The sequence below is a fragment of the Pseudophryne corroboree genome, chromosome 1 (assembly GCF_028390025.1).
Source record: "Pseudophryne corroboree isolate aPseCor3 chromosome 1, aPseCor3.hap2, whole genome shotgun sequence".
Classification (NCBI taxonomy): domain Eukaryota; kingdom Metazoa; phylum Chordata; class Amphibia; order Anura; family Myobatrachidae; genus Pseudophryne; species Pseudophryne corroboree.
The window spans coordinates 97,904,158-97,923,159 of record NC_086444.1 but is presented as its reverse complement, the minus strand read 5'-3'; the positions used below and the strand labels follow the sequence as shown (position 1 = coordinate 97,923,159).

At 44.1% G+C, this 19,002-nt stretch overlaps 1 protein-coding gene across 3 annotated transcripts in view; it reads right to left on the bottom strand.

Annotated features, from left to right (window-relative positions):
* Positions 1-4,981: 4,981 nt before the first annotated feature.
* The window catches only part of ZNF131 (zinc finger protein 131), a 48,528-nt gene continuing 34,507 nt past the window's right edge, over positions 4,982-19,002 (bottom strand). For 2 of the 3 annotated variants that reach the window (XM_063961652.1, XM_063961669.1), the window contains 5 exons: positions 17,787-17,888; positions 13,081-13,225; positions 10,428-11,107; positions 8,865-8,995; positions 4,982-7,950 (listed from right to left, as the gene is read on the bottom strand). In XM_063961652.1, the coding sequence (XP_063817722.1) occupies positions 7,294-7,950; positions 8,865-8,995; positions 10,428-11,107; positions 13,081-13,225; positions 17,787-17,888 (1,715 nt within the window). In that variant the 3' untranslated portion in view covers positions 4,982-7,293. The remainder of the gene's footprint in view (positions 7,951-8,864; positions 8,996-10,427; positions 11,108-13,080; positions 13,226-17,786; positions 17,889-19,002) is intronic. The other variant, XM_063961661.1, reaches the window with a different exon arrangement.

The window sequence follows — 19,002 nt, the reverse complement described above, 5'->3', positions numbered from 1 at the left end:
GCTCTCTTGATCTCACTTTTATGCAGAGATTGTCTACCTACGTGATAATAGTGACACCTTGCTTCCGCAGGATCACCATCACTTCCGCCATTATCTTGGTCTAAACTGGTAATGACAATCCCGTACCGCAATTCTGAGGTACGCCTGATGAGGTGGATAAATGGGGACCTGAAGGTACCCGAGTCCCCTTTCAGGCTTACAACGATCGCTCTAAGCGATGCCATCTTGAACTTGCCCCTTCAGGGATTTTAAATTCAATATGGGTCTGACCAAACCTTCTGGTTTTGGCACCACAACATGGTCAAATAATAATAATAATCCCCTCCTTGTTGAATGAGGGGAACCTTGACCACCACCTGTTGAATATACAATTTGTGAAATACAGTTCACACTGTTTCCCTCTCGTGAGGGGAAGCCGTCAGTGAGGGGCATTTTTTCTCAAAGTCCAGCTTGTATCCCTGAGACACAATCTCTATTGCCCAGGGATCTAACAGGGAGTGAACCCACTTGTGGCTGCACTCCTGAAGGCATGCCCCCACCGGGCCTAGCTCCGCCTGTGGAGCCCCAGCGACATGCGGTGGATTATGTAGAGGACGGGGAGGACTTTTCTCTGCCCCCGCCTCTGGCAAGAAAGGACGCATCTCGGCCTTTCTTGTTTCTTTATTCGAAAGGCTGCATTTGATAATGTTGTGCTTTCCTAGGCTGTGCAGGGATATAAGGCAAAATGTCAGAATTACCAGATATAGCCGTGGAGACCAGATCCGAGAACCCTTCTCCACACAATCCTCAGCCTTCCATATGCCTCTTAAGTCGGCATCATCTGTCCATTGCATACTGTACAGGACACGTCAAGCAGAATTCAACATAGCTTTGACACTAGGACCCAGTATACTCATGTCTCTCTGGGCATGTTATGTATATATATATATATATATATATATATATATACACACACACATACATATCTCTTAAGACAGCATCTTTAATATTAATATCCCTATATATATTACTAGGGTCTCTATCTCTGCTGATAAGGTACCTGTCCACGCTGCCACAGCGCTATAAACCCATGCCGACCCCATCGCCGGTCTGAGTAGTGTACCAGACTGTGCACGCTATCTGCAGGATCCCTGAGAATAGCTATAACATCAGGGCTGCCTGTTGTGACACCCTAGGGGAAGATTCCCATCTTATCCTGGCCCTAGTGGGGACAGGATACTGCCGGAGAAATCTTTGTGGGAAACTGCAGTCTCTTGTCTGGAGATTCCAGCTCTTTTTCCTCATGAGAGGAGGGAAATTTACCTCAGCTTCCCTTACACCTGTGTACCTTTGTGTCAGGCACAGATGAGCCATCAGTGATATGCAAATCATCTCTTATTACAATAAACATATATTGAATACTTTTCTGCCAATCTGGCTGTAATTTTGCATTATCGTAGTCGACACTGGAGTCAAACTCCGTGTCGATATCAGTGTCTATTATCTTGGATAGTGATCATTGAGAGACTCTGACGGACTCTGCGACATAGGGACAGACATGGTAGATTTCCTGTCTGTTTCCTAATCTTCTTTGTGCAATAACTTTATCTTAGCACTAAATTACACATCCAAACAGATGTCGGCGTTGCCGACGGCGACACCTTCTCACACACATATTTGCTCCATCTCCTCCTTATGGGAGCCTTCTACATCAGACATGTCGACACACGTACTGACACACCACCCACTCAGGGAATGCTCATCTGAGGACAATTCCCCCACAAGGCCCTTTGGGGAGACAGAGAGAGAGTATGCCAGCATACACCCCAGCGCTATATGACCCAGAAAAAAACACAGTAACTCAGTGTTTACCCAGTAGCTGCTGTATTATATGTTTTTGCGCCTAAATTTATGTGCTCCCCCTCTCTGTTTCACCCCTCAATCGTGATTCTGCAGGGGAGAGTTTGGGGAGCTTCCTTCCAGCGGAGCTGTGAAGAGAAAATGGCGCTGGTGAGTGCTGAGGAAGAAGCTCCGCCCCCTCCGCGGCAGGCTTCTGTCCCGCGATTTTGTGTAAAAATATGGCGGGGGCTCATGCAGACATACAGTGTCCAACTGTATGTCTGCTCACTTTTGCCAAAAGGTATATTATTGCTGCCCAGGGCGCCCCCCCCCTGCGCCCTCCACCCTACAGTGACCGGAGCGTGTAGGTGTAATGTGGGAGCAATGGCGCACAGCTGCAGTGCTGTGCGCTACCTTATGTGAAGACAGGAGTCTTCTGCCGCCGATTTTCTTCATCCACGCTGTGCTTCTTGCTTCTGGCTCTGCGAGGGGGGCGGCGGTGCGGCTCTGGGATCGGACGACCTGTGTTCGATCCCTCTGGAGCTAATGGTGTCCAGTAGCCAAAGAAGCGCAACCTATCCCGCAGTTGGTAAGGTTTGCTTCTCTCCCCTCAGTCCCACGTAGCAGAGAGTCTGTTGCCAACAGAAGCTCTCTGAAAATAAAAAACCTAACAAAATACTTTCTTTCTCAGCAAGCTCTGTAGAGCTCACTAAGGTGCACCCATCTCGTTCGGGCACAGATTCTAACTGAGGTCTGGAGGAGGGACATAGAGGGAGGAGCCAGTGCACACCAGTAGACCTAATTCTTTCTTTAGAGTGCCCTGTCTCCTGCGGAGCCAGTCTATTCCCCATGGTCCTTACGGAGTCCCTAGCATCCACTTAGGACGTTAGAGAAAATATATATAAATATATATATATATATATATACATACATACATACATACATATACACACACACACAGGTCGAGTATCCCTTATCCAAAATGCTTGGGACCAGAGGTATTTTGGATATCGGATTTTTCCGTATTTTGGAATAATTGCATACCATAATGAGATATCATGGTGATGGGACCTAAATCTAAGCAGAGAATGCATTTATGTTTCATATACACCTTATACACACAGCCTGAAGGTAATTATAGCCAATATTTTTTATAACTTTGTGCATTAAACAAAGTGTGTCTACATTCACACAATTAATTTATGTTTCATATACACCTTATACACACAGCCTGAAGGTCATTTAATACAATATTTTTAATAACTTTGTGTATTAAACAAAGTTTGTGCACATTGAGCCATCAAAAAACAAAGGTTTCACTAACTCACTCAAAAAAGTCCGTATTTCGGAATATTTGGATAAGGTATACTCAACCTGTATAAATTAATTAAGTACCCACATTTAAACAAGAGGGGTATGTATGTGTATATTATATACACACACATACCCCTCTTGTTTAAATGTGGGTATTTAATTTTGGGGACACTAAGGTAACAGCCGGCTTCTGTTCCCCAGATTGCACTTGCGTGTCCTTATTTGGAATCTCCAGACCTTTAATGCCAAATTTAGCATTTGCACTGCCTGAATTGCTGCATTAATCTCTTTTGAGCACCTTGAGCCACTGGAACTTCTGTGAGGGGAAGTTTTTTCATCTACCTTTATAGAGACAAAAGGGGTCTTATTACATTAATTAGTGAATGGTCGAAACGGACCTGTTTCCGACAAGTCGGAATCTATTTTTTTTTCCAACAGGGCAGACAGTTCCGAGTAAAATTTGGCAATGTGGACAGCCCAGCTGGTGCCCCTGCTACAAGGAACCAGCAGCACACTCTACCTTGTTTAATTAAAAAGCTTAGCTAGGCAGCATTATACCGGAATCTTGTAAGAAAGATCTGGTTTTAATGTTAGATGCATTTCCACATTTGTAACTCAATTTTATCACAGCTTTGTGAGGTCTGCAGAGGCTCTGGCGTTCATGCAGTCTCAGTGCCTATCTGTAACTGCAGTGAAAATGGTGCCCGCTGTGTGCTGGCCCTCTCTGTAGAAGCGTTGCCCCTTGTAAATGGCGCATCTGCTTCATGGTTGTTTATACTGACAGCTACTGCTATATATTGCTGAAAGAAGGTCCCCTCATTTTTAACAGCCTGAAATAGCCAGTCGTACACTTTGCTGGTCGCAATAGCTCTGTTTATGCAGAACAGTGCGATCAGTGTGCTTGTATGCCGCCATTTGAACCGGGGCCCCCACTACTCGGGGCCCCCAGTTTTTACTCCCCAAACTTCGTGTTTTCAGCTCTGTCAAGGGTGGTGGCAGGCTCTGTGCGACTGCGGTACAACACCCTCATGAGCTAATGTCCGGTTAGCTGAGATCCTGGGCTATTAACCCTTTAAGAGGTTGTTACAGGTTCCCCCCTAAGTCTCACGTAGCAGACAGGTAGTTGCCAGACCACCCTGTCTGAAAATAACAAACATAAAATTAAATTGAAGAAAACACTCTGGAGCTCCAGAGATTGTGATTGGCCCTGAGGGCACATTTCTCTAAACTGAGCTGTGGGAGGGGGCATAGAGGGGAGAAGCCAGCACGCAGGATGTTGAAGTTTTAAAGTGCACCGGCTCCTGTGGACCCCATCTATACCCCACCGTACTAAAGTAACATCCCAGTATCCCCTATGAACATAAGAGAAAATGTATTAAAAAAAGGGGGAAATGCCCGCAATTGAATACCGTGTCGAATTGATGCAGATAAACGGCACCTAATTGAATACCCCCTGTAAATCTGTTTGTATACAGGAAACACGCAGGGATTCCCACTGCTTCAGTCACGTAAGATATAAACCACAATCCTCATTCTGTAATAGGAAAGTTTAAAAATCATGTGAAATGATGCTGCAGGCAAAGACTTTAATGTCCGCTCCTTAGTGGCATTTTATTATCCAGTCTCCTGGAGTCAAATATTTACAATTCTTTTTACAAACTTATTTTTAAACCCACTTTCTTTAGCTCTGGTTTACGTTATGGCTTGGAGGTTCCATAACCTGGCAAAGATACATAAAGTGTAGAAACACAAACGCTTTCTCCACAAAACGGGAGCCGGATACTCCCTTTTGTACATGGTATCTACAGGAAATTTTTAACAAGATATTTGTAAATAAAGATGCTTTACAAAAAGTTTCCAATACTTTTTAATGAAAACGGATGGGCGCACGTATTGGCGTGCCCTGCAGGAACTACCGCAGTGTCATCATTCTTACAGGGTAGAAAACAGTACTGCCTATATCGTATGAAAAGCAATGGTTTAGGTTTAATGTGTACCTGTTACCTAATCACAACTGAGAGCCAACTTCCACAAGAATTATAGGCATCATTGAGGCACGTTGAGGCAGCCAACATTGGGGATCATTCTGACCCGTTCGCTCGCTGCTGTTTGTCGCAGCCGAACGAACGGGTCTCTACTGCGCATGCCAGACGGCCGAAGGCCTAGCAGGGCTGCGATTGCCTCTGTCTGATTGACTGGCAGAGGCGATCGCTGGGTGGGAGGGAGCAGAACGTCGGTGTTTGGACGCCGTTTCGTGGGAGTGGTCTGGCCAACACAGGCGTGGCCGGACTGGCTGCGTGACGTTACACGCAGCCGTTGCGGGCCGGGGAGCGATGAGTAGCTCCCGGCCAGCACGCTAAAGCTGCGCTGATCGGGAACTACTCTTGAAGTGCAAAGGCATCGCCGCTGTGCGATGCTGCACTTTTGCGGGGTGGGGGGGGAGGGGGGGGGGGGGGGGGGCGGCACTGACATGCGGGGCGTCCCTCCCCCCGAATGTCAGTGTGAATGATCGTAGCTGTGCTAAATTTAGTACAGCTATGATCAACTCGGAATGACCCCCATTAAGTGCAGACTACAGGTAGACTTTAATCCATATGTTAAATCTAAAGCAATGTCCAAATAATATAGTGCTCCATCAGCATACGACTTCCTGCAAAATGTAACCGCAAGTTATATGTGCACTAAACCCATTATAAAAGACAGACTTTATAATGCTCCCCCCGCTATAATGGAGTTTTGGTATACATTTTATCCTTGAACTATAAAGCAGGAGCACTGTATTTAATTTACATGCAATGGAACGTAGAATTGTTCATGGATGCTTAGTGGCAAGGAAGGATTTGTCTCCAGTTCAGGTCACGTCTCCCTACCCAATATAAATAATACTAATTTTATTTATTGAATAACATAACCTATATCTTTATCTGCCTAATGTGCATTGAGGACAATTTAATAACCGAGCAGTGATTTCTTTTTTTTTTAACAAGCAACGATGTAGAAAATGAAGACCAAAAATGCAAAAAGTAAAAAATGAAAACAAACAAAAATAAAGCACGTGAAGAGTGTATAAATAAGTACAAGTATAGACACATACGTAAAACAGCATAGCTTTCTCCTGTGCCCCCTAGTGGACGAACAGGGAAACAAATATTTCATTTGTGCAGTTTGGAAGAATCCTGGTTGTTTAACGCTGGCTACTACAGGTCCCAGACATAAATTATGCACCGTGTACAAGGGTTCGTGTCAGCTTTATATATTATATATATATATATATATAATATGCATGCATCAGACCATCTGCACCATAGGCTGAAGTATGCCCTGGAAGAATTGTCATAACTTTTAGTCCTAATAAATTGCATATTATAAAAATGTCAAACTGCAAGAGTCCTCTATACTGCATTCTGGTCCGAAACCCTCCCCCCTCCCCTCCCCCATGTCTCACTTGTTACAACAAACGCTTTCATAAAGTTGGCTGTCTCTTCCCTTCAGGACGACCGACAAAGACAGATTTCTAAGTACACTGTGAAATCCTGATCCTGACACTTTGGTCCTTTCACTTGTTATGTGTCAGAAAGGGGCTGATAAAAGACAAAGATAATAGTACTGAGAGGTGCAGGAAAGCTTTCGGGGGGCTAAGTTAGCAAAGTTTTGTTTTCTATTCTTTAAACATTTCTGGAAATAGAAGAATAAATCTTTAATGCAGTCAACTTGATCCAGTTGTTAAACTACAACTCCCAGCACACCCTTCTAACCGGCAGATCATGCCGGGAGGAGGCGCATAAACTGCTTTTATTATTCCGATCAGCAGAAATTAAAGAGCAGGCAAATGTTATAATATTAAAATTGGACTTAAAGTTTCATTTAACTTAAAGACCAGAAGGTATTTTGCCTCAGTGACTAAATGATGTCCCTCTGTTTATTATTTTGGGGATCTAATTTAATAACGTAATAAATGGCTTTACATTACGGATTAAGCGCTGTATAATTACAGAGAACAGTAATGGATTTCCAGCTGAACTCCTCAATTCTAAGGGTAAAGGGTTCCCTTGCATACATGATCTGCCGAAACACTGCTTTTTAACGCAACATGTATCTGGGTAGTCAGCCTTGTATAACATAAGTAAATCGGTTTCTTTTAGTGGCACTCAGTGCAGTGTCCTACTCAGCTGTAGCTTCTATGTGTGTCATCTCCATCTGCCTGATTTGTAAGTTCTCGGCTCCTGTGTGGACGATTTGATGAAGTTCTGCTTCCTCAGAGTGGCAGGATTGTTCTTCAATAGTATGTTCAATGTGCTGAATATTGGACTCGTCAAGAAGTTCTGCCTCCACCTCTTCCAAATGTATCTGATTTACATGTTCAACATGTACTTCCTCAACGTGGACCTCCGTACCAGGGTCTATCTGAAGGTGTTCCACCTCTATGTGACCCATGTGCACTTGTGTCTGTAGATCCAATATGTGCGTGCCTTTCACTTGGTTCACTTCCAAGAGATCTTGGTGCAAGTGGCCTACCGTTAGCTGGGGAGGATCCACTTGCACTTGTATGACTTGATCTACTGGCACCACATGGACTTGTTCTACTTGCTCCACAAAAGCCATTGAAGAAACGGACTCGGATTCTGCAGATTCAGATGGAAGGACAACCTCGGTCACTATTCTCTCGGAGATGTTATGGATGTCACGCAGGTGTTTCCTTAACTCGCTGCCTTGCATAAACCACACATCACACAGCGTGCAGTGGTTGGGCTTGTCTCCCGTGTGAAGGACCAGGTGGTCTTTAAACTGGTCCCAACAATTGAAGACACTATTGCAGACCTAGAAAACAAGGGTGTTCAGGTTACAATGAAAAAAAGTAAAAGCAAAAAATAAATAAAAAATATCTGCGCATCAAAATTAAGTCTATAAATATCTACTAATACTTGTCTGTTAAAACCTCAACTCTCCGTAGCTGCCGTCAGACAGTATGTGGACTGCACAGACTGTTTCCATTGTTACAAATATCGTTATGAGGTTATTGTTCACAGCCTGTCAAATGGCAGCTACTGTGTAACTGAGCCTTTAGCAGACAATTTCAGCCAAAAGTTCAATTGCAAGTATAAGGAGTTAATTAGGCAACACCGGTCAGCTGGAACCTGTACATCTAACAGGACATACGCATTTTCAAACAAGAGGGATTAAAATCACTTTGGATTTTAGTATTTTCAGCAATTGTTGGGAAAAACCCACACAAAAGTGATTTTGACCCAGTTTGTTCTAAATTTCCCAACCTAAATGCCAGCCTTAATGATAAAAAAAAAAAAAAAGATACAGATGTGTCCTCTTACATTCTTGCTGCAATCATACTAAACAGCCCTTCAAGTCACGCCATGCCGTGGCGGGACTCGGTAGCGCTGAGCGTCTTTTTTGCAGAGAAAATGCATCTTAGATGCAGTACGAAACACGAGCAGCTTCTGCTGATTAAAATGATATGCAGCATGTCTATATTGTGTAACGCGACTTGTAGCGCATGGAGCAAAGTTGTAAGAGGACATATCTGTATCTATAATAAAATATAATCCAAATCAATCAAGCTTACCGCATCCACAACTAGTGAAGTGATGCTCTGGAGTCTATGTATAAGGTATGGAAAACTGGCTGACAGACTAAATCCATTAATATGTATATATTCTCTCCCGCAGCTGCATTTGTAACCGTTACATAAAAGACACGATGCCCAAATGGTTACTCACCTGACATTCGTACAACTTCTTCCTCCCCTTCTTCGCACCAACACCATACTGACAGGCTGATAAATGACATTTCAGAGTACTATTCCTAGCAAAATGCTCGTGACAGTTCGGACATTCAAACGGTTTTTCACCTAAACAAAAAGAAGCAAAATGTAAGATTATAGGAAACATCTACTTTATTACAGATGGAAGAACCAAATACATTTTTTTTGCACAGATGCTAAGAAAAATAAAAAATGTTTTCCACTATATTTTTTTATCTTAATGGCCGAGGAAGATAGGCCCCTGTTCCTTTCTAGTATAACCCGTGACACCACGAGCAGCAGTAATTAGCACTGCTGCCTCACAGCACCTAGGTCATGGGTTTCATGTGGCCCTAATTGGGTGGAGCTTGTAGGATTTCCTTGTGTTCACGCGAGTTTCTTTTGGGTACTCCGCTTTCCTCTCAAAAACCAAACCGGTAGGTTGTTTGGCTTCTTGCAAAAAAATAAATGACTCTAGTGTGTATGTGTCCATGCGTTAGGGAATATAGACTGTAAGCTCTACTGGGTCAAGGACTGATGTGAATGACTGAATAGTCTCTGTACATCGCTGTATAATATATATGCAATATATAACTTACCGTTAATAAATAAATTGTACTAAAACTCCTTGGGCTGTGTCTCAGTACTGTAGAGTGGCGATGATACATATAAAGATGTGTCCTCATACGTCAAGCCTCAATACACCAGTGCAGTGCGAGATGCCTGGCAGGAGTCAGCCGCCAGGTCCTGGGAAACTCTGCCAATGTCCGGCATCTTTTTCTGCCGAAAATTTGTCTTAGTCACAACGCGACTAGGACGCACAAGGAGACTGTGCTGATTTAATTGACATATGACACTTGTATATTGTCTGTATATGGAGAACAGAACTTGTACTGCAAAAAGGCTGCAGCTGCTACATTGTAGCACTTCGTATACAGATACAGAGACTCAGTCACACACAGATATACAAGTGTCATATCATATTAATCAGCACAGTGTCCTCGTGCATCCTAGTCACATAGCGCTGGCAAAAATGACTCAGATGGTAGCAGAATTCGCATTGGGATCTGACCGCTCACTTACTCACACCAGGCATCTTGCGCTGCATGGCGTATTGAGGCTGGATGGATGAGGACATCTGTACTAAAGTGCTCATTTGACACTAAAGATTATGTATTGGATATTGGGAAGATGCTAGGAGCGCTGAAACGTTGCAGTAAAAGGTAGACATTCATTACCACACAATTGAAAAAGCCTTCGTCCTACTTAAATCAATCTTTGACAAGCTGTACTGGTCATTTGTTCCCCAAAAGGTGAACACTGTATATTAAATGGATTTTCATTTAACAGGTAGAAGCATCCCTTGAACCTGCTTGAGCCATGTCTGGTCGTACACATTACACAGGTTTGGAGAACCACAGTTCGGGTACTAGGTAGTTGTTAGAAGCCAGTTTCATCGAGGACAATGCAGCTCAGCTCCATTTGCTGATTGCTGCCCTCTGCTGGATGATACCACACAACACTATGAAGTGAAGGTTACCTGTATGCTTCCGCAGGTGCTCTTTAAAATGTCCAAAGTGATCAAATTGTTTATCGCAGTACTGGCAAACGTGGATTTTTTTGCCCGGTCTCGGCCTTTTGCTGGCTCCGCTTTCCTCTAGATGGTAGCAAGTTAGGTGCTGTTTCCAAGCAATCTCACGCACGTAACTTTTATTGCATATTTCACACTTAAAATTGTCAGCAGTGTGTGATTTCATGTGTTCCTTTAAATGGTAAAACAATTTAAATGAACGATTACATTTCTGACAATGGAACATGTTGTTGACATGTGACAGATGGACTTCCATAATTTCAATGCCTTCTACCTGTTTGCCAGCAGCATCGCTTTCATTGGAGCTGTCTTCTTGCAGCTGCCTTTTCCTTTCACCTTGTCGGTATTTACTGGTAATGTCTGCCAGAAGGGCAAGGGCAGAGTCGTCGGATGTGCCAGTACTCTGGATGTATTTCACAGACTGTTCGTGCGAAGCCACGGCTTCGAGTGTCTCCATGTTGTCTTCCAACTCAATTGTTCCTTCCGCTATTTCAACTTCAATTTCCACTGGTTCGCCCTCTGAACAGGGCATAGTCTCAGAGATCACGCTGTGGGTATCGGAAATCTTCCACTTTTTTACATTTTCTTCCTCTTCAAGTTTATCTTCAATTAATATGTCCTCTTTGCTCCTGGAAAACAAGTTGAGATTTGCTGAATGTACAGATTAGAGAACACTCTACCCCCCTAACCAACAGTTTACCCAGTATCAGAAGATGTGCACAGGACACGGGAGACCGAGTAATTACCAGATTTATACGTGGAAGTCTGAGCTGTACAATGTTTTTGTACAATAGAATGGCAAAAATAGGGACAGTGACTTCCGCATTCCACATCTTTACCTTCTGTTTCATGTCATTATATGTTATTTGTTTGTATCATGATCCCTTGATTGATGCGGATCAACCTGACTGGTCTTTGGGGAACCCCCAACCAACATGCAATGCTATTGAGAACCACATTTCTTGGGTGTCCCACCAAAAAGGCACCATTACATTTGGGTCTTACCTGAAAAATGGTTGAGCGCTATCTTTAAAAACTGATTACAGAGTCATAAGTGCTAGGTCTTAACAGAGATCACCTTGTCACGGGTGTAGAAGGTAACAAGTACATTAAAGCGCAGGACAACTGTTTTTTATTTTCCCTTACTTGTATTTAATCCTAGCTTGTGTGTTCCTGCTGCCTTCTAGGTTACTTTTCTAACATTATTTATTCTTTTAATGACATTACTTTAGCAGAAGTGATCACCTTTCCTTTGTACTTTGCAGTGTAGTAAATACCCTACTTGTCTACTTCACATGGAAAGGAGAACTACGGAGGAGGGAAGGGGTAATGACAACACCAGTACCTGTCAGAATTAGAAAAGCATTTGTGCGAGATGAAGTCAGGATCCCAAAAGTCACAACCCCAACAGCGGCATCACGATGGTATTAGGGTTAGTTTCACTGTTAGGGTTAGACACTAGGGGGAGGGATAGGCTTCTGAAAGGGAACGTTAGGGTTAAGCTGTGGGAGGGGTGGGCTAGAGTTAGGGTTTGTAATACTTACCAAAATGTGTTGGAATTGTGACCGCACTGGGATGCCACTGCCATGATTCTGACCCCATCAGAATGGTCAGAATCGCTGGGATATCCTACCCAACCCATTTGTGCTATACAGCAGAATGGAAAAGAGCTGTTGCAGACTATGTGGTGTATTCAATACCTGTCGGAAACTGCCGTCTTGTTGGAAAGACGGCAGTTTCCGAAAGGTTTAGGTCGGAAGGGGTTCAATGCGGCCCCGTTCTTTCAGACTTGTCGGAAAGCTGTTGGAATGCACGTGGATCAGCGGAATAGCCGCCGATCCGCGTGCTTCTGTCGGAAAGGGGACCAAATCCGACAGATTTTGGTCCCGTTTACGACAATGTCAATCCGACTTTATGGATCCGACTCTTATTGAATAAACCCCTATAGGGGACTAAGCAAGTCAGGAGAATGTGGGTATCAAAGATATGTAAAACTCTGGATTTAACGCAGTGGATTCCAAACTTTTTTGAATCACAGCGCCCTATAATATCAGAATTTTTTTCACGGCACCCCTAGGACAAAAATGATCTTATTGAGAATTATAGAAAGAAATGTTACATTAAGTTGATCACGTTTATATGTCATCCTTAGGGTCAGTTATGTGGTGAGGGACAAGATTTGCTTCTGTTTGGCCACATATTTTATGACTGGCAGCCACCAGCACTGGTTTTGCGTATTATATTGACCATGAATAATTTGAATTGGTCCTGGACCACCAACCCAGGGCACCCCTGCAAGTGTCCTGAGGCACCCCAGGGAGCCACGGCACACAGTTTGGGAACCTCTGATTTAACGTTAACAGTTAATTTCACCAGATTTAAGATTAGGGTGCAATTCTTTAATGTATCCGTACACATCATTTGCAATTGTTCTTGCCAGTTTCTCTTATTCCTGGCTTGAGAAAACTATACAGTGCTGTGGAATATGTTCATGCTTAAATAACAGTAGACAAGAAATCACAATTATTGTTTTAAATCATGTTAATGCAGAGTCCAGAGCAAAACCCCACATAACATGGAATACACATGCAGCATGCCTTACCTGAACTCAAGTGCTTTAATGGCCTCATGCATCTGCAGGTACTCGGCTGCCTTATAGATATCGCTGGCCTCCTCCTCACCTTGTAACATCAGTTTCGCAGTGTACGTGAATTCTATCAGATGCCGGAAGGCCACATTACTTACACCTGTTTGTAAATAAAATGAGACTCAGATCCATGTATACCTTAAGAGGCTATTATATATAAATTACTAGTTTACATTAAGTAAAACTGTAGCTCTTTGAAATAAATAGGATTTTAATTACCTACCGGTAAATCCTTTTCTCGTAGTCTGTAGAGGATACTGGGGTCCACATTAGTACCATGGGTTATAGACTGGTCCACTAGGAGCCATGGGCACTTTAAGAAATTGATAGTGTGGGCTCGCTCCTCTCTCTATGCCTCTCCTACCAGACTCAGTCTAGGAAACTGTGCCTGAGGAGACGGACATACTTTTGAGAGAAGGATAGATAAGGATAGTGGTGAGATTCCGAACCAACACACACACACACACACACACACACACACACACACACACACACTAGAGGAAAGCCAAGCTAACCAAGCTTTAAACCAGGAACAGCAACCGCTGAACCAACAATACTTAACCAAGTAACAGTGCAGGAAGAAATGAAGCACTGGGCGGGCGCCCAGTATCCTCTACGGACTACGAGAAAAGGATTTACCGGTAGGTAATTAAAATCCTATTTTCTCGTATATGCTAGAGGATACTGGGGTCCACATTAGTACCATGGGGATGTACCAAAGCTTCTAAACTGGGTGGGAGAGTGCTGAGGTTCCTGCAGAATTGATTGACCAAACTGAAGGTCCTCAGAGGCCAAAGTATCGAACCTGTAGAACTTGGCAAACGTGTTCGAACCTGGCCAAGTAGCTGCTCGGCAGAGCTGTAAAGTCGAGACACCCCGGGCAGCGACCCAGGAAAAACCCACCGACCTAGTAGAGTGGGCCTGTACAGATTTTGGACACCGTAAACTTGCAGTGGAATAAGCATGCTGGATAGGAAGCCTGATCCAGTGTGCAATTGTCTGCTTTGAAGCAGGACACCCAATTTTATTGGGATCATAGAGAACAAACAGCGAATCAGATTTTCTGTGACGAGCTGTCCACTTCACATACTGTAGATCTTCAAAGCCTTCGCAACATCAAAGGACTTTGAAGTAGCAGAGGTATCGGTAACCACTGGAACCACAATAGGCTGGTTGATCTGAAACGCAGATACCACCTTTGGAAAAACAGCCCTATCTTCATGAAAAATCAAATAGGGGCTTTTGTGAGACAACGCCCCCAGCTCCGACACACGCCTCGCAGAAGCCAAGGCCATCAGCCTTCCACGAAAGAAACTTGACGTCAACGTCCTGTAAAGGCTCAGACCATTCCGATTGCAGGAACTGCAACACCACGTTGAGATCCCAAGGTGCCGTAAGAGGCAAAAGGGAGGCTGGATGTGCAGAACCCCATTCAAAAAGGTCTGAACCTGAGGGAGAGAAGCCAATTGTTTCTGGAAGAAAATGGATAAGGCCGAAATCGACTTTTATGGAGCCCAAACGTAGGCCCACATCCACACCTGACTGCAGAAAAAGGAGAAAATGTCCCAGTTGAAATTCCACTGCAGGAAAGTTCCTGTTCTCACACCAAGAGACGTATTTTTTCCAAATACGGTGGTAATGTTTAGACGTTACCCCCCTTTCTGGCTTGGATCAGGGCTGGAATAACCCTATCTGGGATCCCTTTCCGGGCTAGAATTTTATGCTCAACCTCCATGCTGGCAAACGTAGCCGTGGTAAGTCTTGATATATGAATGGCCCCTGTTGGAGAAGGTCCTTGAGAAGAGGTAGAGGCCACGGGTCCTCTAGGATCATCTCCAGTAGATCTGCATACCAGGCCCATCTTGGCCATTCCGGAGCAATGAGAATCGCTTGAACCTTTTCCCTTTTTATTCTTTTGAGAATCTTCGGGATCAATGGGAGTGGTGGAAACACGTAAACAATCTGGTAGACCCATGGAGTCACCAGAGCGTCCACCGCCACTGCTTGTGGGTCCCTCGACCTGGAACAACACCGCTTGAGCTTCTTGTTGAGACGAGAGGCCATCATGTCGATCTGTGGCATTCCCCACCGACGTGTGAAGCACCCAAACACCGCCGGGTGAAGGCCCCACTCTCCTGGGTGGAGGTTGTGTCTGCTGAGGAAGTCTGCTTCCCAGTTGTCTACTCCCGGAATGAAGATCGCGGACAACACCACAGCGTGTCTTTCTGCCCAGAGGAGAATCCTCGTTACCTCTGACATTTCTGCCCTGCTCTTAGTTCCGCCTTGTCGGTTTACGTACGTTACTGCCGTCACACTGTCCGACTGAACCTGAATGGCTTGATCTTGAAGAATATGCATTGTATATGGCCCTTCGTTCCAGAATATTGATCGGAAGAATGCCTTCCTGACTTGACCATTTTCCTTGGAACTGTTCCCCCTGGGTGACTGCTCCCCAACCTCTGATGCTTGCGTCTGTGGTTAGCAAAATCCAATTTTGAATCCCTAACCTTCGGCCCTCGGTCAGGTGAGAAGTCTGAAGCGACCACAGAAGAGAAATCCTGGCTTTTGGCGAAAACGGATCCTCTGGTGCATGTTAAGATGCAATCCGGACCATTTGTCCAACAGATCCAGCTGGAAGGGCCTTGTGTGTAACCTTCCGTACTGCAGTGCCTCATAAGCGGCTACCATCTGTCCCAGAAGGCGAATGCATAGATGCACAGATATCCAGGTTTATCTTAGAACATCCCGCACCATCGACTGGATCACCAATGCCTTTTCCAACGGAAGGAATACCTTCTATGCCTCCGTATCCAATATCATCCCTAGGAACAGAAGCCACCCATGATCCTGTAGTAGTTAGGATGAGAGGGCAATGTTGACTAACAACCTCTCCCTGGATGGTGCTTTTATCAGCAGATCGTCCAGGTAAGGTATTATGTTCATTCCCTGTTTGCGGAGGAGAAACATCATCTCTGCCATTACCTTGGTGAACACCCTCGGTGCCGTAGAGAGGCCAAATGGCAGGGCCTGGAACTGTTCGTGACAGTCCTGTAATGCAAACCTTAGATAAGCCTAATGAGGCGCCCAAATCGGAATATGAAGTTACGCATCCTTGACATCCAGAGACACCAAGAATTCCCCTTCCTCCAGACCTGAGATCACCGCTCTCAGAGACTCCATCTTGAACTTGAACACCCGTAAGTACGGGTTCAACAACTTGAGATTTAAAATGGGCCTTATACTGGCTGAGGTAATTTCTGTTCTACAGTGGGTTAAAACCCCTCTAGAATTGCTTCCAGTGTGGGTATATGTTTGTTATGGCTTCAGCTTGCCCTTCACCGTGGAACTCACAGCACCCTGTATGTCTCTGAAGCCTGGAGCCGCAGCCTGCTTATCAGCGCTGCGCTCCTACCTCTTGTGCCACCATTACAGCCGGCGACCCGCTAACCGGGATGCCGGCCACCTACTCACCACTCGTCATACTTCTGGCTGTTAGGGGAGACAGCGAGCTGCGGGTCTGTACGCTCGCCATGGTGGGGCTTGCAAATATGACCCTCAAGAGCTCAGTGTCCCCCCCCAAGTCCCACGAAGCAGTCAGTATGGTGCCAGCCAGACCTGCCTGAAAACAATAAAAGAGAAAATAAATGCAGAACAAAAACTCTTCAGTAGCTTCCCAAGCGTGACCGGCTCCTCCGGGCACATTTTTGAAACTGAGTCTTGTAGGAGGAACATAGAGGGAGGAGCCAGCCCACACTATCAATTTCTTAATGTGCCCATGGCTCCTAGTGGACCCGTCTATACCCCATGGTACTAATGTGAACGTAAGATACATTTTAATTAACTTTATTAATAATTATTCATGTTTTAAGACATCTAATATAAGCCATATATGGGGAGATTTATTAAAGTATGAAGAGAGATAAAGTACCAACAAATCAGCTCCTGGCGTTTTTTTAAATGCATCCTGTCGAACAACTGAAGCTGACTGCTTAGCACTTTATGTCTGTCCATGCTTTGATAAATCTCTGCCATAGTCAGAGAACTGCATTACCTAACAACTAAACAGTTACTTTTTTAAAACCGTTAAACACTGATGTGATCTATGTGTAAATATTATGTAGTACAGGTTTTGCTATATCCAGTTCTCAACCCCTCTCCCACCAACAGCTCAATGTTTTCAGGCTTAAAGAGATCCTGAAAACATGCACTGTAGGGAGGACATTGGGATTGGATTTAGGAAGCCCTGATGTAGTAAATCACTTATGGCTTCTATTTTGTTGTGGATTTAATAGGCCTTACATAAGGTGCTTGACACCTACACTCCGCAGAAGCAGCCATTTTTCTGGGCTGGCGTTCAAGTTCAAACTGTATTCTTAAAAGTAACCTGTGACATGTGAAATATGAGGCACCAAATACCATGCCTCACTGGCCCTAGTAAAATGGATAGCCTGTATTTCCATGACTATTGAAGCAATCTACAGAAGATTGGCTGTCGCGTTTTACAGATGACAGACACACTTGAACAATTCATTATAAATACAAGTTACATACAGAGCCAATGGATAAGATGAGAAGCTGGTAAACTGAATGCATCATCGTAATAACAGATCAGTAAGGCTAAAAAAAAAAAACTGCAGGAAAATATTCAAAGCACTCAGTACCTTCTATTTCCACCAAGGGCTCCTCAGTGAAATCCTGAAAGAATTTGTAGAAGAAATGGCTGCAGGCAGCCAGGACGGCTTTGTGGGCCTTGAACTGGTGACCTGGACATAAAGAACAGGAAAGACAATGGAAGGGTCACCCAGAGACTAGGGAAATGTATGCAAACTGTGAGCGCCGTAATGAAATTGATATTCAGATATTATAAGACGACAGAATTTTAACACTAAAAAAAAAACATAAATAGACCATTAAAGTAAATCAAACATGTGACTATATATTTAAGAATAAAAAGAAATGTGTTTCATTGTATGCACTAGTGAGCATGGTCCTCTAACCTTTTGTTATTGTTGGAATACTCATTGAGATTTCCTCCCCGATTGTACAGAGCTGCGGAATTACTTATAGAAATATTACATTGCTGTCCTCACCTGACTAATCTGTCCCTGCTCTCATTTGCATATTGAGGTCACAGGCATTAGGCATCAATAGCAACTGAATGGGTAACCCTAAGCTGATAACTACCCCCCCATTCACATTGACAATGCCCATTTCCCCTGCACTATGAGCCATTCAAACACCTTTCTCCATCAAGCTCCAGGATCCACCTGTCTCCGTCACTCTAGAAGTCATCTCTAGTTCATAAACGAGTCCCCCTGTCATGCTCCAGCACTTCTCTATGACTAAATCTCCCTTTATGGTCTTTGCTTCTATACACATATCGCTCAGTGGAAGCAGATGGCTGTAGTAATAATTGCATTAGCTTGCGCAGACAGATGTAGTAAGAGAACAAATCAGACAATAGAATAACTGATTGCCTGTACTACTGTTTAAGTACTATCCATCCAAACTCACACTGACTGTTCCTATAAGTGCCATGTTCCAGTTGTGAAGAGTTAGCCCGCAAATGAGTCTACAGCCACAGATTTGTGGGCACAGGCGCAATTCCAGCGATATAGCCACTAGATTTAAAGCAGCAATCAGTTTGTCTGAAGCCTGATTGCCGCCTTAAATGTAGCAGTTATATCACGCTGAAGTCCACAAATTGCAGTGTTATATTTGGGCCCATAACAAATCCTAAATTTTACAGATCCAGAGGCTCAGCACTCAGCTGGATGCGACGTCTTCTAAACAGTGAAGGCAGATGTTGGCCATACACACAGCAGTCAGGTCATTATCATCTCACTACACTTTCCACAAGTCCAACTGCCCTACTGT